This window comes from Sceloporus undulatus, chromosome 1, assembly GCF_019175285.1.
Source record: "Sceloporus undulatus isolate JIND9_A2432 ecotype Alabama chromosome 1, SceUnd_v1.1, whole genome shotgun sequence".
Classification (NCBI taxonomy): Eukaryota; Metazoa; Chordata; class Lepidosauria; order Squamata; family Phrynosomatidae; genus Sceloporus; species Sceloporus undulatus.
In genome coordinates, this window is record NC_056522.1 from 253,514,755 (window position 1) to 253,539,795 (window position 25,041).

The 25,041-nt window shown below is 43.1% G+C and overlaps 2 protein-coding genes across 3 annotated transcripts in view; both read right to left on the reverse strand.

The window, feature by feature from the left end:
* Window positions 1-9,143, reverse strand: part of RPS6KB2 (ribosomal protein S6 kinase B2) — a 21,942-nt gene extending 12,799 nt beyond the window's left edge. Inside the window, exons 1-4 of one of the 2 annotated variants that reach the window (XM_042465584.1) lie at window positions 9,015-9,143; window positions 8,247-8,281; window positions 4,254-4,377; window positions 762-830 (exon numbers count right to left, since the gene is read on the reverse strand). In XM_042465584.1, coding sequence (XP_042321518.1) covers window positions 762-830; window positions 4,254-4,377; window positions 8,247-8,281; window positions 9,015-9,140 — 354 coding nt within the window. In that variant the 5' untranslated portion in view covers window positions 9,141-9,143. Of the gene's footprint in view, window positions 1-761; window positions 831-4,253; window positions 4,378-8,235; window positions 8,282-9,014 lie in introns of both variants that reach the window. The other variant, XM_042465591.1, reaches the window with a different exon arrangement.
* A 12,281-nt stretch (window positions 9,144-21,424) lies between these two features.
* Window positions 21,425-25,041, reverse strand: part of CARNS1 (carnosine synthase 1) — a 37,507-nt gene continuing 33,890 nt past the window's right edge. Inside the window, 1 exon segment of the mRNA XM_042445715.1 lies at window positions 21,425-24,365. Within this exon segment, the coding sequence (XP_042301649.1) occupies window positions 23,133-24,365 (1,233 nt within the window). The 3' untranslated portion in view covers window positions 21,425-23,132.

Genomic DNA, 25,041 nt, shown 5'->3' on the forward strand with positions numbered 1-25,041 from the left:
AGCGCCGAAAAGCACCAAAATTTTTTTCATAACCCGAAAAAACCTTCGTAACCCGGAACAGTTTTTTCCTATTGATTTTTTTCGTATCCCGGGAATTTCGTAAGGCGGTGCTTTCGTATCCCGGGGTACCACTGTATATGAAATACTGATATCAAGAATCATGTAAATATGTAGATAGTTTATGTGTGTTAGCTAGTTGTTGACACAATGGCGGGGTACAAACCGCCGCTTTGCGGCGCTCCCCCGCCGCCGCCATTTGCTCCGTGCGGGAGCCGCAGCAGCCAAACCGCGTGACTCCCGCGCGGAGCAAAAAAGAAGCTCCATTTCGGAGCTTCTTCTTGCGGCGCCTCTATGACGTCGCAAGGCGCCTGGCGCGGACTCGCGACGTCATAGGCGCCGCGACACGTCTGGACGCTATGCGTCCAGTACGTAAAGATGGCGGCGCCCATGTAGAAGGGGCGCCGCCATCTTGTACATATAGGATACGTACTAGGGTTAGGGGAGTGCGGAAGCACCGCCCCTTCCTAACTCTAGTACGTATCCTATACGTACTAAATGGCGGTGTGTATCCCGCCAATGTATGTTTGTTTGATATTTGTTTTATGTTGTACTGTTCGGTGTTTGTTTCTCTCTTTTCTCTTTCCTACTTTTTTCTGTATTATAATATTCTAAATAAAATTTATAAAAAAAAAAGAAATCAGAGATATTCAAGATGAGATATGTAACAAGGCACATGACCAGCAATGGGACACACAGCTTACCTTCTTCAATACTTTCATGGCAAAGATTTTCCCAGCATTTGTGCCCTGTACCTTCCGTACCTGGAATACCTACAATGGAAACCAAAGCAGGCAGTGAGACCAGGACACATGACAAGTTTTGTGGAATGGTCATAATAAATCCATTTTCTGGCATAGAATCAGTGGCACAGAGCAGCAGCACTCCTCTTCAACACAGCAACTAAAATAATAAAGGACTGTTTTCTGTCATGGAAGCTAGGTACTGGTACACCTGAAGACCCCTGTCATACATGTAGTCTTTTCAACCTTCATTCCTTCAACATCTGATGCAGACTGCCATGGAGAACATAGAGGTCCCATCATAAAATGTGCTGAAACCAATCTAGAATGAATCTATATGACATGGTCTCAACTAAAGTGATTAGAACCTGTTTATTCTGTGCCCAAAGTTGTCCCAGTGTACGCATCTAATGATATTCAAGAGGTATTAGATAATTCATGGAGAAATGGTAGAAGAAGGGTAATCTTGTCAAGCATCCATAGAATACTTAGATAATAAACTATAGCCACCAATCTTGTCAACTTCCCAATCACAGTTCCCTTTCCCTTGCAAGCCTTTCAATGCAAGATTTGCTTCAACAAAATGGAATCCCATATTGCAGGATTCAATCAATTTGTGAGAAGATTATAACCATTGGGAGCTATTAATCTGCATATTTCACAAAACAGTTGTAGGTCAGCATTTGAAGGGGGCCTCTGTTATGTCTAGATTCAGCTTCTCTCCAGTTGCTCACAGCCAGTCCTCAAACAGTCAGATACCAAGTAAGCAGAGAGGCTACAGAACATGAAAAAGAGGGCTAGAATTAAATGTCATCAACAGATCAATGATACCACACTATATCTCTGAGAATTTAGTGCAGAATTCTAATGCAGGGAGGGAAGAGGAGGAAATGGAACACCACAGGAGACTTCAGCGGGGGGGGGGGGGGGGGGGGGGGGGGGGGGGGGTGAAGTACTGGGCTTTGGGTCATTTTCTCGAATGCCCTTAATTGTAGCAGTACCACTAAAGAGCATTCCTACCTACAACTCTTCTGCTGCCACATCAGCACTGACACTATGTTTGAACCCAGATTATCTTGTTAGATCTTTTAGACTCTATCTAAAAGATTGAAGAAGATAATCTGTGTACTAACACTCCTACTGATTTTTAAGTGGAAAAATTCCAGCCAAAGTTGCAAAGTCAAGACTGAATGCTATGTCCTCGCTGAAATCTGCATTAGCAGAGATCCAGAAGCTCAAAAATATCCCAGGCATGCCTGCAACTGCAGGATGCTTGCTTTCTCTAAAAGTAAAGTTTGAAAACAGGATAGTAACAGGATCATCCAGTCATTACCCACACCCAGGTTCGGTGGCTGAAGTAAAGATCAAATGGCTGCTGCTTTAAGGTATCTGGGCCAACACCCTTCCTCAATTATGCACACATAATCCTATCAAGTTAAAGGCTGAGCTTCTCCAACTAGTTTTTACAGTGAAGTAAGCTACAACTGGTGGTTATCATTGCCTTCAGTGTACTTTCCACATCAACTTAAATGCCAAGATTAAATTGAGATCTGTAAACACATAAAGATTCGTTTAAACCAAAAACAAAAAAACATATCTGCAAAGCTGGTGGCAAAATTTTCACTGTAAGCATAAGATGATTCATCAGCCCTTCTGCCTTTCTAGAATGAATGGACATAGAATATAGTTCTTCATCACAGTAGCACAGCCAATCTATGTTTTAATTAGTCAATATTGCATAAGTCAAAAACACCAAATTCTCTACTTTTTCTTCTTTTCTGTTTTATCTGCCCCACCTCTTTCTTAAACCTGGAGAATCTGTGTCACCAAAGCAGAAGGTGGTAACTGGAAGTCTCTGTACTGGTGGTACTGGTTAACCTGTTGTTTGACAGAGTGTTCTGGCTTGCTCTTTGCTAAGGTGACAAACATGTCTGGGCTATAGAATGGGGAACCTAACTGAACGCACGTCTGTATGCCACAAACATACTCCAATTTTCAGCTTCTGGTAACCTCCACAGGTTTCACTAGGCACTTGAAGATAACTAAATCAGTAATTAATGGAAGTAGAAAGGTTATTTTAAGATGGGTTTCAGGAGGGCTGTGATCCTAAAAAAACAGAAAACCAAACACTCTGGGAATGTTCAAGGAATGGAAAGTCCCCTTTTCCACCTAATTCTTTTTTTGGGGGGTGGGGGGAACCAACAAAGAACTCTGGAGAGCTTCATGGGCTGCAAAAACAGCTTGAGAGGGGGGAATTCATGGGAGGAGTCTACCCTAGCTTTCTACCAGGAATGAAGACAAATGTTTATAAGAATAATATGAAAATCAATATGAGAACCTCCTTATGGAGCCTGAAGTTATATAGACCAAAAACACAGGGTTACTTCTTAACTGAGAAGTAGTCTTCTGTGAATGAGATGAGCTAAAAAGTCTCCAGAAAATCTGGCATCTTAGGGCCCATTCACACTGCATTTTAACCTGGGCTCCAATCCGATTTAAATGAGGGTTGTTCATACTTGCGCCAGGGTTTCCTGACCCAAATCGGGGGGTCGTTCATACTTGCACCAGGGTTTTCTTACCCGATTTGGGGAGCGCGCAGTGTAAATCCCCCTTAACCTGGGGCTTTTTGCCATGGATTTTCTTGTGGTTCTTTTCAAAAGAACTGGTTTTCTGCCAATAGGAACTTGAAAATCGTTCCCATCCTATTCCTTCCTTCCTCGTCCTCTCCCTCAGCCACCCCCATTCTTGCCTCCCTCCAGTCACTTTCGTTCGCCACCCCCAATCTTGCTTGCATTCGCCCCCTCTGTCTTTCTGCTTCCTCCTCTTCCTCTTCCTCCCTCCTCTGTCACCCCGATCTTGCCTGCGTTCACCCTCTGTCCTTCTCCTTCCTCTTCTTCCTCCCTCCTGTCACCCCGATCTTGCCTACGTTCGTCCCCTCTGTCCTTCTGCTTCCTCCTCCTCTTACTTCCTCCACTGTCACCCCGATCTTGCCTGCGTTCGCCCCTCCGCCCTTCTCCTTCCTCCTCTTCCTCTCCCTCAGCCACCTCCACTCTTCCTCCCCTTCCTCCTCCCCCCCCTTATTCCAGATTGTGGCATTTTACTCCATTGCCAAATGTGAACGAAAATCCCAAGGTAAAATGCCAAGATCGTGGCAAATCAATGCCATGGATAGAATCGATCCTGGCAATAAATGCCACTGAGAGATTCGATTGTAGCATTCCAGGGAAATAACCCGGTTCCCACACTAGGTTATTTCTTCCGTGAGAATGGGGCCTGAGTTCCTTTATCTTCTTAGTCCACTGCCCTAAGAAAGCTTTAAAGAGGCACAGAACTGTACATCCTGAACAGTAATGGTCTCCTGAGCACCATGGACACCTTTAAAGTAGTAAAATTTCAATTCTGGTCTCCCTGGCCCACGTACTCCTCCCCCTACACACATAGGCCATTCCTCACCTTGCCATAGCCACCCTTGCCCAAAACACGCAGCAGCTCAAAGCAGTGGGGCCCGATGTGCTCTGGACCATTGTTAACAATGTTCTCAGAGATTTCAATTTCTTCATAATGTCCTGGCACCAATCTGAAGGAAAGAAGAAAACAGGACAGTTGAGGAGGGCACCAGACAAGGTGTCCCCAAAAGGAGGACCCTGAGGTTTTAGAAGGACAGGAGATAGATAGCGAACAGTTATGGTATGGGAGCACCTAAACCATGTTAAGCTAAGGAAGTTTGTGGAAAGAAAATTTCCTATCTTCTCCCTCTTCCTAGACCCTACTAACCCCTGAAAAGCCTCTCCACGGCATGGAGCATCTTCTGAACACTGTGTGATGAGGTGCCTGGTACTATGGGGAGAATATGCTGATATGAAGTTTTACTTCTATGAACTTTCTTCAGTTAAGTATCTTAAATGCAAGACATTTTGTTCAGAATTTTAAAAGAAGCCCACTACTTCCGTGGCACTCTAATAGACAAGAAGTACCCACATACATACAATGAATGCAACTACCCCAGGGGGGCTCCAGTATCATTGGAGTCCTGGGTTTGACCAGGCATGTTCTGAATCCATTTCATATCAGTATCCTAGGCCTATTTGTTAATGCAAATATAATTAAAAACAACGGAATTAGAACAGGGCAGATAAGGCTTAGGTAGCAGAAAAAAATACAAAAAAGGTAAGCTACATTAGTTCAGTGTTTTCACAAAGTCTTTCTACAGTGTGTACAGAGATCTTGTAGCACCTTTGAGACTAACTGAAAGAAGTTGGCAGCATGAACTTTTGTAGACTTCAATCTACTTCCTCAGATGCATTTGGAGGAAGTAGACTGAAGTCTATGAAAGCTCATACAGTACTGTCAACTTCTTTCTTTCAGTTAGTCTCAAAGGTGCTACAAGATCTCTCTTCATACTGATTCTACATACTAACACAGCTATATCTTTGAATTCTTCATACAGTGGTTACTGACACAAATAAAATCTGCTATGTCCTTGCCAAATTCTGTATTTTGTTTTAACCTAGTTTGTAAAATGCCATGGGTCTCACACTGGAAGAAAAGTGGGATACTGAATACACAAACAAATAAAATATATGGGCCTTAGTAAACAACACAGCCAAGCAATGATGATGCTTCTAATCACCCTATGCCTCCCCCCCATTCCATCCCTCTTTTGCCTTCTTTCTTTCACAATGCTGAGCCATCATTCTGATTTTGCAATAATATACAGTGCTATTGTGTCACAGTGACAGCACTGTATACATACAATATGTTTCGCTACTAGAGGAACGGGGGGAAGGGTGCAGGAGCTGAAAGGATATTTCCACTGCACAGTTAAAGTAGTATGATACTTCTTTAACTGCCCTGACTAGTACTCAGCTAGAAAGCTCGTGTGCAGCAGGGAATGCAGCAAAACTCTCCTGACAGAAAATTCAAAGTACCCAAAAAAGTCAGCACCCACCTCAATTGCAGTATCCCAAATAACAGAGCAACAGAATAAAACTGACAGAACACAAAAAGCAATGAGAATTACTTGCAAAACAGCCAACTGTACAGTGGTCCCTCCACATTTGCTGAGGTTAGGGTGAATGGCCCCATGAATGTGGAAAAATGCAAATAAAAAACTACGATTCTTTTTAGCTAAGAGAACACCTCTCTAGGAATCTCCAAATCCTCCAGTGCAACTCTGTGGTCAACATTTGCCAGGATTTGACCAGAGAATCATGCCGGAGGCCCTACAAATGCCTAGAGAATTGTTTTCTTTAGGAATCTCTAGGTCCTCCCATGCAACTCTGTGGTCAGCTTCCTGCAGAATTTCTCTGGGGGACCTAGCAATTCCTAGGATAAAGATATTAATCAAATAATCAAATCTACAAAAGTCAAATTCACAAATGTGGAAGGCTAACTGTACTTATAAAACTGTATTACAAGCTTGTATGGACATTACAGAATCCCCCTGCCCGCAAATTTTGGTGTCATATAATCATCCAAATCCAATGTAACAAATTGCTGTTCAAGATTCTTCAAGACCACAGTTGAACATGAGTCAACAGTGTGATGCGACAGCTAAAAAGGCCAATGCAATTTTAGGCTGCATCAATAAAAGTATAGTGTCTAGATCAAGAGAAGTAATAGTGCCACTGTATTCTGCTCTGGTCAGGCCCCACCTGGAATATTGTGACCAGTTCTGGGCAACACAATTCAAAAAGGACATTGAGAAACTGGAGCGTGTCCAGAGGAGGGCGACTAAAATGGTGAAGGGTCTGGAAACCTTGCCCTATGAGGAACGACTCAGGGAGCTGGGGATATTTAGCCTGGAGAAGAAAAGGTTAAGAGGTGATATGATAGCCCTGTTTAAATATTTGAAAGGATGTCATATTGAGGAGGGAGCAAGCTTGTTTTCTGCTGCTAGAGACTAGAACACGGAGCAATGGATGCAAGCTCCAAGAAAAGAGATTCCACCTCAACATTAGGAGGAACTCCCTGACAGTAAGGGCTGTTCGACAGTTGAACACACTCCTTCCTCGGAGTGTAGTGGAGTCTCCTTCCTTGGAGGTCTTTAAGCAGAGGCTAGATGGCCATCTATTGGGGATGCTTTGATTGGATTTCCTGCATGGCAGGGGGTTGGACTGGATGGCCCGTGCAGTCTCTTCCAACTCTATGGTGCACTACAGACAGCCAAAAAGCGGCGGCCTGCACCCGCCCCTTTCCCCGCTGGATCGGGGCCTCAGTGGCTAGAGCGGCAGCCGCTGAGGCCCCGATCCGCCGCTTTCCAGGCCGCGGGGAAGCAGCAAAAGGCTGTTTCCCCGAGGCCTGGAAAGGGGTGTCCTTGAGGCTTCAAGCCCCAAGGACACCCCGCGGCGGCGGGGAGGAGAAAGGGGCCACTTTGCCCCTTTCCCCTCTGCATCGCTGGGCGCAGCCATCTAAAGGCTGTGCCCAGCAATGCAAACTTGGAAAGAGCTCCAAAACGGAGCTCCTTCCGGAGCTGCGGAAAGGGCGCACTAAGCGCCCTCGCGCGGCCCCATTACATAACAACCGCGCCGCCTCGTTTGGAGGCGGCGCGGTCGTGACGTAGTCAAGGCGGCGGCCGTGTGGAACGGCTGCCGCCATTTTGTACGTGCTGAGCACATACTTGGGTGGGGGGGTGCGGAAGCGCCGCCTCTTCCTAACCCTAGTACGTGCTCAGCATGTACTTTAAGGCCCGTCTGTAACGGGCCTATGATTCTATGAAGAAATCCTCCACATACGAAGTTAACATGAAGGAATCCTACATAGCCCAGAAAACACATGGAGATGTCATATATGGAGTTGTTCAACCACAATTTACATACATATATAATATATTGTGGGTTCTTGGTATTCGCTGGAGTTTTGTTCCAGGAACCCATCCTGCATGAATACCAAAATCTGTAGATGCTCAAATCCCATTAAATACAATGATATACTGAAATGGCATTCCTTACATAAAATGGCCAAGCCAAGGTAATATAGGCCCCATACAGACAGGCCAAAATAAAGCTGCTTCTGGTTACTTTGGAGGTATGCTGTTTAAATGATGCATGCGTACTAAGAGTACAGAAGCCGCACCAAAGCTGCGCTCCAGTCCTAAGGATTAATTTTTATTATTTAATATTATAATTTTATTATTTGATATGAATATGATCATATTTATTATTATTATTACATATTATTATTTATGTAAGTGCTTTTAGCTTTTATTCCGTAGTGCCGTCCATTTTCCTTACATGGCCTACATTTCACTAACCGTCGTACATTTCACGGTGCCTTGTACCTGTCCTCCCTTTCCACCTGGTGTCCAGGAGGAATTCCATTTTCCTAAAGGGTCCTCCATTTTGTGGGTGCCTGGTCCTCCTCCTCGGCTGTGAGGAGGACCTCTGTCCATCCTGCTATTTTTAGGGTGTGTGTGTGTGTTATGTGTGTGAACTACCTGGTACTCACTCGAGGCCACTGCAGTGAAAGTCTGGGTCCACATCCTGGAAGAGAGTTTGGGAGAAAAATTAATACTACTACTACTAGTACTACCCAATTCAAATGGGTTAAAACAATCAATAATCAATATCATAGTTCACAGTGAGTATGTATATCTATTATTTTGTTGTTTATTTGTTTGTATATTTGTTTCTCTGTCTGTTTGTTGCTTATGATTGTGTGTTTGTTAAGTATGATAATATATGTCTTAAAAATAAAAAGTTGGGAAAAAATCAATAATCAATAATCTATAACACCAAGGTCTCCCCTCCCTCCCCCCACCGTAAAATAACAATTAAATCACAAGTACATTAAAAAAGATTGATACTAAAAAGACTGATGAAAGGAAAGGGAGGAGAGGAGAGGCCAGAAGTATCAGGGGAAGGTGGGGAGGAAAGGGCTCCCAGGGCGAGGAGACCCCTGCTGCCACCCCCTTCCTTCCCTGGGACCCTTCCTCCGCCTGGGTCCCTGTGGGGCAGTCTTGCCAAGAAGCCCCAAACGTTTGGCCAAAACTCACCAAATCCCCCCCCCCCAATATCTCACCAAATACTTATTTCAACTCTCAAAATTACCATTAAAACCAATCCCCAAAATCACACCAAAGGCTCTGAAAAGTCCCCGTTTTCGTGTGAAAGTCACCACATTGGCAACACTGCGGGGGGGCTGCCTCCCAAGGAAAGGGGGCGCCTCAGACTGTGAGGGAGGCAGACACCAGGGCGCCCTCCCCTGCCCTCTTACCGCCGCCGCCGGGGGTCCCAAGTCAGGCTCCTCCCCGTCGCTCCCCTCTTCAGTCTCCAGGTCGATGTCGAAGACGCCGGCCATGGCAAGGGCGCCCCACTCAACCCCCGCAGGGGAGACCTCCATGGCCACGCCTCCGCGCGCCACGTCATCACCCCAGGCCACGCCCACACGCCCCAGCCGCCGCCATTTTAGACAAGCTGCCCAAGGCCCCGCAGGCGGATGATGATGGCCCGCCCCTGACTCGGCCTGGAAGCATCACCTGCTACGACTGCTACGACTATTACAATTGAATAAGATATTAATGTTATTTAACATTATCATATTTATTATTATTATTATTATTATTATTATTTAATATTACTATTATAAATTAATATTATTTAACATTATAAAATATTATTTAACATTATGTTTATTATTATTAAACATCATTATTATAAAAGTAATATTAATATAATTTTATTATTATTTAATATTTTATAAATATACTATTTAACATTATAATAAATGTTAAACATCAATATAATAATATTTAACATTATTTTTATTATTAAATATCAATATTATAATAATATTTAACAATGTTATTTAATTTTATAATAATATAATTTAATATTAGTATTATATTAATATTATTTAATATTGTGTTATTATTATTATTTAATATTAATACAGTAATATTTATATTATCCGAGACTAAAATTATTATTATCATTGTTATTTATTATCAGTGTTATAATACTAATATTTATTATTATTTAATATTAATATTATAATAGTAATATTAGTTAACATTATAATTTTTATTATTAGTATTATAGTATTACAATATTTATTATTATTATATTTATTTATATCCCGCCTTTTCCCCAAAATTGGGACTCAGAGCGGCTACGAGATTCAAAACAGTACAATCAAAACCAGAAAAGTGTTGTATTAAAACAGAATTAAATCACTACAATATCAAATTATTACATTTATATTATTACATTATAATTATTGCAATGATATATTTATATTATAGTGTATTATTCTTTTTTATTTTTTGTTTTTAGTAGTCTAAATAGTGGCACTCAAAGCACTGTGGACAAGCCCAGTCCTGCTTAGAACGTGGAAGAAGACAGAAAGAAATATGTTGCAAGTAAAGTAATCCCATTGAAGCAATAAGATGTAGGTTATTGTTGATTCACCATTCAGGAATTGATTGAATGGGAGGAGTGTAGTTGGACTACTGCAGCAAGCATGAGCATAAGTATATTCAGGTCCTAGTTCTATACTTCCTGACATAAGCCTCATTCAAATCACTGAAGCTTCTGAGTAGACAAGTATTGGGCTGTACTATAAACCTATAATACCTAAAGAATCATGGCTGGTAACATTTGTTTTTACTAGAAATTTATAATGAGTGTCACTGTAGGGCTTTTCACTTTAGGGTTTTTCTCTGCATTTTCTCTTTTGATGGAACAAGGTGGTTCATTAGTGACCCCTTGTGATAGTGATGCAGACTGTACTCTCCTAGTGGCTCAAAAATTAATTTGGATAGTGGTCTTCAACGTTTTTGATCCACATTTAGCTCAAATATGCATTGGAAATTCACTTCCTAATTATTATCATTTTACCTTATACATGTGTCATACTAGTGTCTTTGCTGTGACTAGGTACCAAGCCTATGTACTGGGCCACAATTGTAACCTGCTTTATGAGTTTATTTTTCAGATCATGAGACATAAACTAAGTTGAGGAATCAAAATATAGTTTAAATACAGTTGTCTGTTTGCAAAAACCCTTGGTAAATCTCAAGAGTAAGCTGTATAGCCACTAGAAGATACACAAACATCTTTCTCCACATCCACAATGTACTAGCTGATGGTATTTAAAGCACAGCTCAGCTGGGTTTCATTGAACTGGCTGCATATCTCCCCACTCCTTTATACAGAGCTAGATGTTATTGTGCAAAAGAAAAGACAGGATCCAGCAGCGAATCTCCATTCTTTCCTAGAACTGGCTCCCCCAAACCAGTTTTGGACTGGTGCAAAGAACTGTGTAAGGCAGAAAGTTCCATTGCAACCACCAGCATAATGCTAAATTGATCTCATAGTTTTTGTTAAGGACTAGTTTGTACAAAGAACAGAATGCAGTAGTCAAGTTTTCTTGAGAGGGATACTGGTGTAAATCAGGACTCTTGTAAGGTAATGAGAGACCCTTAGAAAGCATCAGTATGTAGAGAGATCTTGTAGCACCTTTGAGACTAACTGAAAGAAAGAAGTTGGCCCTTACAAAGGATGTTCAGGTCCGGAGTATTCTTTTTAGCAGGGATGGATTGTTTTTAGCAGTCCTCTAGATGTTGGGCTGAAGCTCCAATTAGCTGTAGCTAGCATAGGCAATGGTAAAGAATGCTGGAAGTTGCAATTTAACAATATCTGGGGGGTTGCATTTGCCCACCCCATTTGCAGTCAGTTAATACTTGGGAAATGTTTGGAGTGTGACAGCTTAAAATGGATAGCAGTAGTTTTATGTAATGTGGGGAGGGGGCTTTAGTTGCATGTCACTTGGTTTGAGCAATGAACTACAATTCAAGACCAAGGTACAAAGAATCAGCATGTAGTGGTTTGAGCATTGGACTACAATTCAAGACCAGGGTACAAATCCCTATTTGGCCATGGAAACCCACAGACATTGGGCACCTCAAGCTCTCTCAGCTTCAGAGGAAGGCAAAGGCAAACCCCTTCTGAACCAATCTTGCCAAGAAAACCCTGCCATAGCTTTGCCTTCGTGTCTCCATAAGTCAGAAACAACCTGAACACACACAACAACTGGTGATAAACCATCTAATTAAATGATTTTATGTACAGTGCTGTGTAAATTTACAGCGCTATATAAATAAAGCTTAATAATAATAATAATAATAATAATAATAATAAAGAGAAGGAGAAACAATGTGATGTAGTGGTTTGAGTGTTGGACTATGATAATGGAGACCATGATTTGAATCCCCACTCGGCTATGGAAACCTACTGGATGACCTTGAATGCATCACACTCTCTCAGCTTCAGAGGAAGGCAAGGGCAAACCCTCTTTAACAAATTCTGCCAACAAAAATTGCATGAATAACTCGCCTTAGGATCACCATGAATCAGAATGATACTGTTTTGCTGAGGAGGTGAGACTGCATGCTCCTGTGAGGCTATGCTACTGGTAGTGCCCCCCAAGTCAGATAGGCTTTTGTGGAGCTACTGGGCAGCAGCGGTAGTGCGGAGTGATGCTGACAAAGGATCCCTCAGAGACTCTGCCAGTAGCTCTTTAGCTACGTCCTGTTAATACAGCATAGAATGAGGCACCAGTAAGCCACTTCTGAATGTATTTTACTCTGAAAACGCTATGATGAGACAATCCAAAATGAAACGGGAGGTAGGAAGATGAGACTCCCAGACTACTGCAGAACAGGAGAGGGCCAATACAAGTTGTGCTGTGTCTAATGATGCAACTGGATTTAAGCTTGATGTTTAGCTGCTGATATACTCAGATGTGAAAGGAAAATACAAAGCGGCACATCACATTTCAGGAATATGAAATGTGAGAAGCATGAATCAGGAGAAAACAGTTACTATAAAACAAGAAATAGAATGTATAAATGTAGCAATACTTGGGGTAAGTCAGCTAAAGTGAACAGGAATGGGACATTTTCAATCAGATAATTAGAGTATTGTACTCAGGAAATGAAAACCTGCAAAGGGGTGGCATTTAAAGAACTAATAGGAATGTGGTAAATTCAGTATTAGTGTTTTATCAATTGTATTTGTATTATTTTATTATTTTATTGAGGTAATCCTGCCTCGATCATTGGGAGAGGTGGGAAATAAAAACTTTATTATTATTATTAATAGTGAGGTGAGATGTAGCAGAAGCAGCTAGGGGATACAATGTCTGGCTGAATTAGTATCAATAAGATGTGAGAGAAAATATAACCATATTCCACATTTATGCTCCAATTATAGGAGCAGAAAAGGAAAAAAATTGAAAGATTTTATGATGGCATCCCAGAGGAAATTATCACACACCAAAACCGGTTATGTGGTTGATGTGGGGATGCAGTCCCTATTCTGATCAATGTTTGATCCAAGGTATGAGAATGACCCCCATGGTCATTATTTTGGGTTTTCTTAATGTTCAGCAGTAAGTCTGCTTTCTTAAGCTTCCTTAGTAGTTGTTCTAGGTCTGTGATGTTTTTCGTTAGTTATATGGTGTCATCCATATATACATTGTTGATGTTTCTTCCTCCTGTTTTCACTCCTCCTCCTTCTGTCTCCAAGCCTAATCTTCATATAATATTTTCTACACAAAAGTTGAACAGATAGGGTGATAAAATGCAACTTTGTTGGACCCCCTTGCCAACTGGGAACCATTCTGTTTCTCCATATTCTAACAATGGCCTCTTTTCCCAAGTACAGGTTTCTCATAAGAACGATCAAATGTAGTGGCACTCGCATATCTTTGAGAGTGTTCCATAGCTTTTCATGATTGGTGCAGTCAAAGACTGCTATAGTCTATAAAGCACATGCTGATTTTCTTTTGGAATTCCTTAGTGTGCCATTACCCATCAGCCGTCATGTGTTTGCAGTGTGGTTCCTAGTGCCTCTATCTTTCCTGAACCCTGCTTGCACCTTACGATTTCTCTCTCCATATGTGATTGAAGGAGAGACAGCATGGCATAGTGGTTTGAGTGTTGGACTATGACTCTGGAGACCAGGATTCATTTCCCAGTATGGCCATGAAACCTATTGGGTGACCTTGGGCAAGTCACACTCTCCCAGAACAGCCTCAGGGGAAGGCAATAGCAAACCTCCTCTGAACCATCTTGTCAAGAAAATACCATGATAGGTTTACCTTAAGTTGGAAACTACTTGAAGGCACACACAAAAACATGTGATTGGAGTCTGTGTTGCAAAATTTTAAGAATAATTTTGCTTGCATGGGAAATTAATGTAGTAGGTGCCTTGCTAAGGATATTATCTAGCTTTATAGCTTAGGCCCAGAACTGGCAAGGAGTGGGCAGAGGTCACTCTGGCTGCAATTGGTCTGGGACTGTGGCGACCACATAACCCGCTTCCAAAGTGGGCCGCTGCCGTAGGACTCAAGCTGCACCGTCAGGAGTTGGTTTTTTTTGCTGCAGTCCAAAGGACCATAAGTGTGGTGTCAGAGTGGCTTTGGGCCACTTTATAAACACCACACTCCCAAAGTGGCTGGAAACCACTTCATTTGGCCCATGTGTTCCGGACCTTTGTTCCATACCACACTGCAGAAATAATCCAGTTTGGGACTGCTTTAACTGCCTTGGCTCAGTGCTAGGGAATCCTGGTAATTGTAGTTTATTTTGGCACCAGAGCTCTCTGACCTTTGTTGTTAACTGCCCTTGAGTCAGCCCCAACTCATAAGGATCCTATGGGTGAGACACCTCCAAGATTCCCTATTCTTCACTGCTCTGCTCACTCCCTGCAAGCCCATGCCTGTCATTCCTCTGAGTCCATCTATCTTGCGTGCAATCTTCCCCTCCTTTTCCCCTCTACTTTTCCTAGCATTATATTCCCCCTGGTGGTCCATGTCTTTTCTCATTGTGTGTCCAAAGCACAACAGCCTCAATTTTATCATCTTGGCTTTCAAGGAGAGTTTTGGCTTGATCTGTTCAAGGACCAATTTGTTTGATGTTTTGGCTGTCCATGGTATCCTAAACACTCTTATCCAGCACAACATCTCAAATGTGTTGATATGTATATCTTTGCTCTTCAGGATCAGAGAAGGCTAAATGTCCCACAAAAATACAATTCCCAGAATTCCTTAACACTGAGCCAAGGCAGTTCAAGCTGTCTCAAACTGGATTATTTCTCTAATGTATATGCATGCCTATCAAATGCTGAATCAACTGAGTCTTTTTTTTTTAAAAAAATCTGATTATCAAAAATGCACATGGCGATTCAGTGTAGAAGCAATCCTTTAGTTGAAATACCTTAGTATGGAAGACGGGCTGTGGCGATACTGGTGAAACAGCTGGCATGTCCATGCATGCTCAGCTGGGTTGTGTACGTGGAAAAACTGGAAGTTGAAATTTAGGGAAATGCTTAGGAAAGACTATTTTGTTCCAATAATCCCTTTAGTTTTTCTACTTTGACATATTTAGTTTTTTCCATCTACTACCCTGGGGTAGAGTGAAGAAAAAAAGGAAAGGTCTGGAATGTGAATGACACATCTAACTTCTTAGAAATTGATAAGGCTTCTGCCAAATTATGAGTTAAGTTTGAAAATTATCTTTACAATTTCAACTCTAAACAGAACTGAAATAGTAAATTTTTGGACATCATGTATTTAAAAAAGAGACATCAAATCAGTCTTATAGATTTAAGAAGCAATTTATTTCTTCCAGCTTCAGTTAAAAAAAAACCCTACACACTTGTATTGATACAGTCTGGCAAATTAGGTTGCTATGAAGTAGGAGCAATTGTTTGTTCAGGGTATGCTGAAGTTGAGTTGGAAGTATGGCCAATTCTTACTTCATTTTTGAAGAAAGTATATTACATTTATAACCCTACCCCTCACCCCACTTTCTTCCATCATGGAGCTCAAGAGTTTCCAACCTTCACCTCAGCAAATTTCTCTCTTGTGCGCCTCAAACTATGCCTCAGGGGCATGCATGCCTTTTGAAGCCCCTCTTCATTCTTGCTGCTTGTCTTACAGAGAACCTCCAGCTTCTTTATGTTCCATGAACTGGTTTTATGGGCATAACTGAATTCTGGTTTAATCTTCTTAAATCCAATTGTGTGCATGGGGTCATTGTAGAAGTGGCTCCCAAAACTAAATAATTTGCTTTGCTTTTAATATGCCAAATATACAAAGTAGTTTGATCTTGCGTGAAAAGAATAAGGATTTATTTTATTTTAATGTTGCCTGGTGATTTAGAGTACAGGTGAGCGAAGTTTATATTTGGCTGGTGTCCAGAGAATTTCAGAAAGTCCCTGAATTCTAACAATGTGTAAGATGAAGTGCAGTGGCGGAGTTAACAGAGGACATTATCAGACAAGGGAAATTGGAAGTATAATCCAGTGGCAATCCGAATGCAATCATGGGTTTTAACGTTATTGTGTGATAGACTACCGCACGCAATTTCGGGCAATGGGAAGTCAGTCCGAACGCAATCATGGGTTTCATGTTATTGCAAGAGAGGTGATCACCTGCAATTTCGGGCAATGGCAAGCTATTTTCGGGCAATGGGAAGTCAGTTCGAACGTAATTCGAATTCACGTAAATTCACTGAACTAGCAAATTCACGTGAATGCGTTCTGGCCCCACTTTCTTTTCATTCAAAATTCAGAGAAATTCCTCCCGTGTGATAAACTCCAGAGACTCTGACAAAGAAGCTCCGGTTTACAATGTCTTTTTAGGGCCCTCTCACTCTTGCCCTTTGTTTAGCTTGAAGCTTTTTTTAAAAGCATCAGCACTGAAGGAGACCTGGAGAAACAATGCCTTTCAGTGCCAGGTTCCAGTGGCATGACTGCAGGAAATAATGCAACAAAAGCTTTAGCTTGGAAAAAGAGGGTTTTGTTTACGCCAATCCTACTGTAGCCATATACAGCTGCCTACAACAGCAGCTGCCTCCAGAATCCATTTCTGAGTATGCATCACAATGGAGAGAAAGGGACAGAGCAGATATGCATGCCTCACCAGCTGTTCCAAGCATGTTAAAGCATAGCTCTGTAGAGGTGGTTAAAAGAAAAAAAAAAACCAATCCATAGATGCATTTTGGCAGAAGCTTTCAAACCTCTAGAAGGTTAAAAATATTTTTGCTTGCTTATGCATGGCTTACCTGACCTGATTGTTTCACTTCATATGTTTCTGTTTTTAGTTTTGAATTAAAGGTTTGCTGGAACATGTTAAACTGCTCCTTTGTCATGGTGCAGGAACCTATCCCTGTTCTCCCCATGTTATTTCTGCTTCTGGTACCAAAATGTCTGTTTAAAAAGTAATGTCCAGGAACATATGTACTTCCTTAACTGGGATATAGTTATACATTATTCCACCCTGGTGTAATGTAACATGAGATGCTGCATGTCACCTAGTTTCACAGATACAACTAAGATGCAAGAGGAGTTTATAACTTTAGAATTCCACAAGGGATCTGCTTTTCTGTAACATAATACTATTTGATTAGAAACTATACAACAATGAGACAGCTATGTGGGTGAGGCAGATTACTTGAGTATGGTATGTCAACTGCATAGGAAAAAGCCAGAGATGGCTGCTCACAGGATTTCAACAAACATGGGCCGTAGACATTCTGGACTGCGTCACAGAAAAAATGCATTCCACATGATTATATTTGAAAGGCACAACAAACAAGAATCTAGCTGAATCAGTTCCAAGTGATCTGTTACCATTTGTGGAATGAGCCAGTGAAAACTGAGCTGTTTAATGAACAAGAGGGGAAGCTAATCTTCATAGGTATGTCTAGTGCTATAAAAATCCCAGAAATACTCTCTGCACCTCAGCTGTTATCAGGACTGCACTGCTTACAGCTCTTCTAAAGCTTGGCGACCTAAAATAATAATGACAATGTAAATAATAGTATATGTTCTGTTTTATTTCTTCATTTTACTATTTCTGTTGATGACTCAATTATATTTTAATTTTAAAAATCTTTATGGATAAATGTTTTTATCTCTAATATTTGCAATACCCCAAAGCACCAGATCCCCTCTGATCTTGGAAGCTAAGCAGGTTCAGCCCTGGTTAGTGCTTGGATGAAAGACTATCAATGACTACCAGGTGTTGTAGGCTACATTTCAGAGGAATAAAGTGGTAAAACCACCTCTCAGTATTCCTTGCATAAGAAAACCCTATGGAATTAATAGGGTCAACGTAAGTCAACAGGTGATTTAAAGGCACGCACACACAAGCTGCCTATACTTGTAAAGTTTTGGAGTGCATATATATGCACAAACACATACATACTAGCTAAGAAAGGAGTGGCTGCCTCTGCCTTAAATCAGCAACTGGGGGCTGTTGAGTGGACAATGATGAACAGAGATAAAATGAAGAAGCAAATGGGAAATTTCCAACTCTTGGAAGTGGATTGGTATGCTTGCGATCTGGTTGATGTATACCTATATGAATAACTGGTCTTAAAGGCACTACTGCATTTAACTCAATTCTTTTTAGTGATGATCACAGTGAGGGGGAAATTTTCCTAGCCACATCTGATGCACTGAAGCTGCCTTTTTTTGAAGAGGGTCCTCCCTCACCTAGCAATACTTCTGCAGTTTCAAGGATTGACTGCACTTAACATGTTGTGGGGCTGCCCATGACTCAGAAAGTAAAGCAAGATGGTGCAGCTTCTTTCCTGGTGAAAGAAAAGGGAAATGAGCATATCCTAGTAGTGTTCAGGTCATTGCAGTAGTTTCTTAACTTCCAGATCCAATTCAAGGGACTTACCTTTAAAGCCTTGCAGGGCCTGGAACTGGCCGTGGCTTTGTGGTTGCCTTCCTGGTGACGGTCTTCATGCCTTTGTCCAGATCAAGCCCCACTCCACATATCTTCATTTTGCAAAATCTGATAATGGCAGTCAAAGCCCTGGTAAAAGCTAACCAATGGAATGGTGGTCACTCTGTTGCAGTCAGAAGGTGTTCTTCCTTCTTTGTGTTTTGTACAGGCTGAAAGACTTGTTTTGGGCCTTGAATACTAGCATTGTAATTAGCAAGCTGCAGTTTCTTCGTCTATTGTTTTAAATGGTCTAAGAATTTAGTTATCAGTATGAGTTGGTGGTGTAATGGTTTAAAAGTTGGTTTAGGACACTTGAAGACCAGGCTTCCAATCCCCACTTGGCTATGGAAGCCTACTGGTCACACACTCCCAGTCTCAGAGGAAGCCAAGGGCAAGGTTTCCTCTGCCACGAAAATCCTATGATAGATTCACCCTAAGGTCACCATAAGTCAGAAACAACAGATGAGGGTAGTTCACAGGCATAGACCCAACAGATTTAAGAGAAGGGTTGGGTATAGTATATTTTCCTTCAGAGGTAGGTGATCTGGTGGCACAGTGGTTAAATGCCTGTACTGCAGCCATTCACTCAAAACCACAAGGTTGCGAGTTCAAGACCAGCAAAAGGGCCCAAGCTCGACTCAGGCTTGCATCCTTCCGAGGTCGCTAAAATGAGTACCCAGACTGTTGGGGGCAAATTAGCTTACTTGCTAATTAGCTTACTTGCTGTTCACCGCTATGATCTTTGGAATAGCAGCATATAAATAAAACAATTATTATTGTTGTTGTTGTTGTTGTTGTTGTCTGTGCTATTGGCAGAAATTTCTTCCCACCATTTAGAACTCTGTTTGTGACCTTTAGAATAGTCAGAGGCTTACTAACACAGCAGTTCCATGCCCATTTTCTGTTTGTTGAATTATACTTAAAAGATTTTGTCCAGCCCTAAACATTTTAGTGGTTCTAAATGAAGTCTGTATTCAAATATACCAGGTCTTTTATTTAGCAGGGCTCAGCACTGGAAGCCTCTGAGGGTAATCCTGCTCTTTGAGAGATGTCATTTCTCTGCCTGTTTAGAGAACTTGCTAGTGGCTCATTTTAGAGGATAAGACATTCTCCAATCATCTCTCTGGGAAAAAGATTTATCCATCAGTTCTGTGTAGTAGATTCTATTCTGTGATCTGAATGTTACTGCAATGCCAGAGATCAAGGACCAAGCGAAACCCAGATTTCTCTAATTAGAACAATTATCTTATGGTTAGACATTCAGTTTCCTTAATTCTCTGGTACCATATGAAATTAATGTTCCTGCCAAGGATCTCCCTCTCTTCCTTTACTTTCATAGCAAAAGACAAATGGTTCAGGAATGATACCTACTCATACTGTCACTTCCAGGAACTGGCCAAGTCCCAACCTCCCAGCAGCTGACCACAATCATTTCATGGAAGTGATAGCTGAGCATATGGCTGCTTTGCATGCTTTTTGCTATCCCAAACAGGACAGTAGGTGAAGGAAAGTCCACATTGTTATCTCCACCCAGCAATTGTAGACAACAGATTACTAACTACCATGGCAGGAAGAGATAAATTCAGTGGGCTGAATTGGGTCCTTCTGTGAATGAGATTAGATCTGCAGTTCTTATACCTGTTGTACAGTATAGGGTCAGACAGTTTAGAACAACATCCAGATAAGCCATCAGCCTGACACACATGTTGAGGAGGAAAAGCATGGGTTGGTAAGTGTCCAGGTTGATGAAAATTCCAACACAGGTCAGGATTTGTAGAGGAAATGATAAAGGCCACAGAATGTGAAGTGTGGAAGTTCATGCATTCCCACTGAATCAACAGAACAAGTTTGACAGTTCCTTCCTCTTCTTTACTCTCCATTTCCTCTGCCAGCAGTCCCCTCTCCACTTCAGGGCCTTTAGCCTCCCACCCATTCTCTGTCAGGCACTTTCCTCACACTTCCTAGCAACCCTCAACACTGCCAGTGTTGCAAATCCATGACAACATTAGGGAACTATTTCATGAAGAGACACTAATGCAAATTAGGAAAGTTTGCCTAAATTTCTTCCAACTTGTTTGATACATTCAGGTCACACTTAGCCTGATTTTCTTCACTGAGCACTTTGTAGCTTTGGAATTCACAGGCCCTTTAGACTTGAAAATATTGTTTTGTTGAGAGAAGGTTTACTAGAACTGGAGCAGTTCTAGTAAATGAAGCTTTGGTTCTGACAGTGGCCTCAAATGCCAGGCATCATCCAAAGAAGCTGAGAACACTGGTTCTTCCCATGAGGTCATTACTTACTAAGTTTGTGTGGGATAGATTAAAGCAGAACCAAGGGCAGTGCCTGGAAATGAAAGCAATTCCTAAGTGCCATGCTGCAGAATGTCATGTCCCAGTCATTTGGTTAATGGCAGTAGCTGCAAGGAAGGGGTTACGCCTGCAAAATGCTTAAGACAAAAAGAAAACAGTTTGTTCTCTTCTTTTCCCTTTGGAAAGTGTGAGGGGATACCTTCCAGTCTAACTTCTCTAATCCCTTCAGTGAGGAATGTATACCTTACGAGGATTAGCCCCCAAGGCATTAATGAGCTAAAAAGGTATCCCAATAGGAAGCCTAAATGAATGCTGTCATCGTTCTTCACATCAGACGGTGGGAAGCCACACTCTGGAAAACCCTTTGCCTACCTCCCCACACTCCCTTCAGGAAAAGTTACTCATGGAAGCACCTGGAAGCTTCCCTGAAGAAAACAGGTCCTTCTCCGCCAACATTCATTGGTTGCTCAGTCAGTCTTCTCCACCAATTTTCATTTTCTCTCTGGTAAATGGCTGGGTGCTGGATGGTGAGCCCCAGGGAGCAGGTGCAAATAACACCTCTGTAGTCTGGATATTTTTACAAGGCATTTTATTGGGGGAGGAACTATTATGCCTGCCTGGTTACAGAAATGGAGGAAGGATAGGCAGGAAGGCAGGCAGGGTCTTGAACCCATGTTAGAGGGCACACTTAACTAATGGTCCTGCTGTTAGTCACTCAATCATGGGTACCCTGAAGCTCCCAGTTCCTGCCTCCCCTCTCCCCCAAAGGGATCATCGTCTGTCATTTCAAGCCTCACAAGGCTCAGGAATGTCCTCCAAGACCCTTCAGTTCCTCTAGCCTGCCATTTCTCTTCCTCTTGTTATGGAAGTAACAGGGAGCCTGTGAGCTATTGAAAAGACAGAGAGAGATTCTTGCACTGTACCAATCAGAACACTGTTCTCTCTATGCCAGTTATAGGCATTTTTAAGGATGCTGGTACTAAGTAACATTACTTATTTGGGGATGCTAGGAGGGCTAAGCACAAAGCCTGGCTACTTCATTGCAGTCCAGTGGCGGCAATGTCATGGCTTGTTATTGCAGAAATGGTCAGGAATGCTGGCACTATGATTTCTTTGTAGTGTAGGGTCTTCAGAGGCATTGGGGTTTCACTGGAAGGCTTTTTAAAAAAGATAAGTCAGGAGTGCTGGTGCTTTTGTCTCTTATTGGAGTGTCTCCTATGTTAACAGGTTATTATCAAAGTGCTTGGAAATCGTCACATTTGTGACAAAGTGACATCCTACTAGTGGGTCTCTGGGACACTGCAGGAGTAGAGTGAGAGAGAGATTAATAGCAAATTCTCTTAACAAGCCGGGAGAATTTGTGTCACTGCCTCTCTTCTCCCTAGGCAAGTATGCTAGTGGTTAGTCAAGAGTTGTTCTATTGCCCTGTATTAGCCTATGGTCATCTGATGAGCACGGATCGGTACATGCTCATTACCTCTTGAATAGATGACACAGATCAAGAATGTTAGTTGCAGGATTTGAACTGCTGAGTTAGCAAAGGTAACTTTTTATGTGCTTTACATTCTACTACTCTGTATGTACCACTTATTTATTATAGGACTCGCATATGATCCTTCTGCTACAGTAGTTTGACCAAGGGATTTGGGGGCTTGCTTCTATTTTGGATACCAGGGTTCAGTTTCAGCACTGTAGGATCACTGGAGAAATATATGGGTTGATGGAGTCTGAAAAACATCTGATTCAAGTCCTCTCTTCCACTCATCCTGGAAGTGTGAGGTAAGTTCTCTGCAGGGGCAGCCTTGCTAGAAACCAACATTCTTTCCCCAATGGTAGAAAGAGAAGGTGAAAAGACTGGAACTTGCCTCTGTAAATGACAATTGAGAGGAACAACCGAGGAACCAATATGGGGAGAAATTAATTAGAACTGAAAATAAAGGGAAAAGGAGATGGCTTCACAGAGAAGGCTGAAGAATGATGGGACTCTGCAGCTATCAGGGGCTTCCCCCTCCCCATAAAAGGAGGATGTGAGCCCATTCAAGGATGGGAGTGATGTGGGTGTGGCACTTACCAGAGATGGCACCAGATGGTGCCACACTCCTTCCTGAGGGAGACAGCAGCCACTTGAGAAAGAATGTAGGAAAATAGGGCATTTGTGTAGTGCAACCCCCAGTGCTGAGTTGGGAGAAAGGGAAGGATAATATTGGAGGGATGAGCAAGGCTCCCTCTCTGGAGCAGGCACAAGCACAGCTTCAGACTGCGGGAGCCATTTCTCCAAGGCTATTTGAAATGAGAGAGGAAATGGGCGACAGGGTAGTGCAGTGAGTCGATGCCTAGCACCTGGCAGATGCCTAGGAGCTTGAGGCAGGCCTCCTGGCGACTAGAACTGGCACAGGCCACATTGCAGTAGGGCTCTTCGTACTCGCTGGACACGAGCTCATCATCAAGCAGGTTGAGGCGGATGATGCCACGCTCATGCAGGGCCTGCAACGTCTCCAGATTGGCTGTGGACTTGAGGGCCTGTAGGTGCTGCGACACCAAGCACATCACTCCCACCAGGTGGGTGCGGGGACGAGAGCGAGCAGGCAACAGTGGGACCACTCCACAGGCAACCATGACAGAGGCCAGCATGATATCTGCTCCATAGATCTCTTGAATCCAGTCGCGGAGGTAGAAGCCACCCATGCGGGGGTTGATCTCAATGAGCTTGGGGCCAGCTGCTGTCAACTTGAGCTCCACATTGAAGACACCATCGGTGAGGCCACAGCCTAAGCAGCACTGGTAGGCAGCACGGATGAGTTGAGCCTCACGGTCAGGGGGCAGACAGGTGGGCATACAGGCTGCCGTCTCAGTGAAGTTGGGCACCCGGGTGGGCCCGTTGTCAGAAACAAATGCCCCCAGCATCCTCCCTTCATATATCACCAGATCCACATCGTGCTCAGTTCCAGACACATATTCCATCAACAGCATGGCATTGCCCCAGCCCAGCCCAATGCCTGGATGGTCAGAGTCATCCTGCAGATCTCTGGAAATCTTGTCGAAATGCAGATGGCACTGCTGTGCATCCTCCACCAGCTTTACCCCCACCGCTCCTGCCCCGTACTCTAACTTCATGACCCCAGGAAAATTGATGTGGCTGGCAGCTCGCTCCACGTCAGCATGGCTCTCCAGGTGGCAGCAGGGCACAGCGTAGAGAGCTGCTGAGGGCCAACGGGCCCCCTCCTTGCGCCGCCGCAGCAAGTGCAGGTGAGTGCGGCTCTTCTGCTTGGCCACACGCATAGCAGTGGGGGAACTGCAGCGCAAGCCCAGCCCTTCACACACCAGTGCTGTCAGGACCATGCAGTCATCCCAGTAGGAGAGGCAGCCATCCAGGCGCAAGCCCCGTTCCTGCACAAGCCCCAGCAGATGCTGGGCGTGCTCCTCGTCCCTTTTGTGGTCTGTGGTGTCATAGTGGATGAAGGTCTGCACCAGCTGGGAGGCAAAGTGGTTGGGGTCGGAGTCCACCAGGTGGATCTGGGGATGGGAAAGATGAAAGAGAAAAAGAAAGAGGGAGGAGGAGAGGGAGAGGGATGAGGAGTGGAAATGGGTGGGGAAGAGGGAAGGGCAGACACAAAAGGGCAGAGATGCAGAGAAGGTGGGAGAAAAATCAGAGATGTATCACTACTGATAGTTTCAGAGGAGACCAGCTCCTTTGAACCAGGTACATCAGCAGACCCCTGAGAAGAGGGCACAGTCCGTAGGCAGCTGCTCCCCACCTTAGAGGAACAGAATAGAGCATTCCATCTATGCTCCCACTGGGAAGTTGCCCATTCCACCACCACCCATGGGCCTGGGGAAAGTAGGGTGGGGGGAGATGGGATCTGAGCTTTCCCTGTTTCTGCAGCAACTGAAGATCCATTGTCCTCTAGATTTGGCAGGAGGGGAATGAGACACTGGGACAACACCAAGGCTGGCAGTATGAAGGAGACTGAGGGTCAGAGTCTTGAGAAACAGAAGTTGAGCCAGCCAGTGGTATGGGAGAATGAACAGGGGGGTTACACTTCTGTTCTCTGTCTCCTCTCAATCCCCTTATCTGGATTCACATTAGGCCAGGGAGATAACTTTGTTCTGCTCATTTGGCTTTTGTGAGCCCTAAGCAGAGAGTGGATGGGTGAGGAAGGCTTAACTGTTTCAGTGCTGCTGCTTTTTT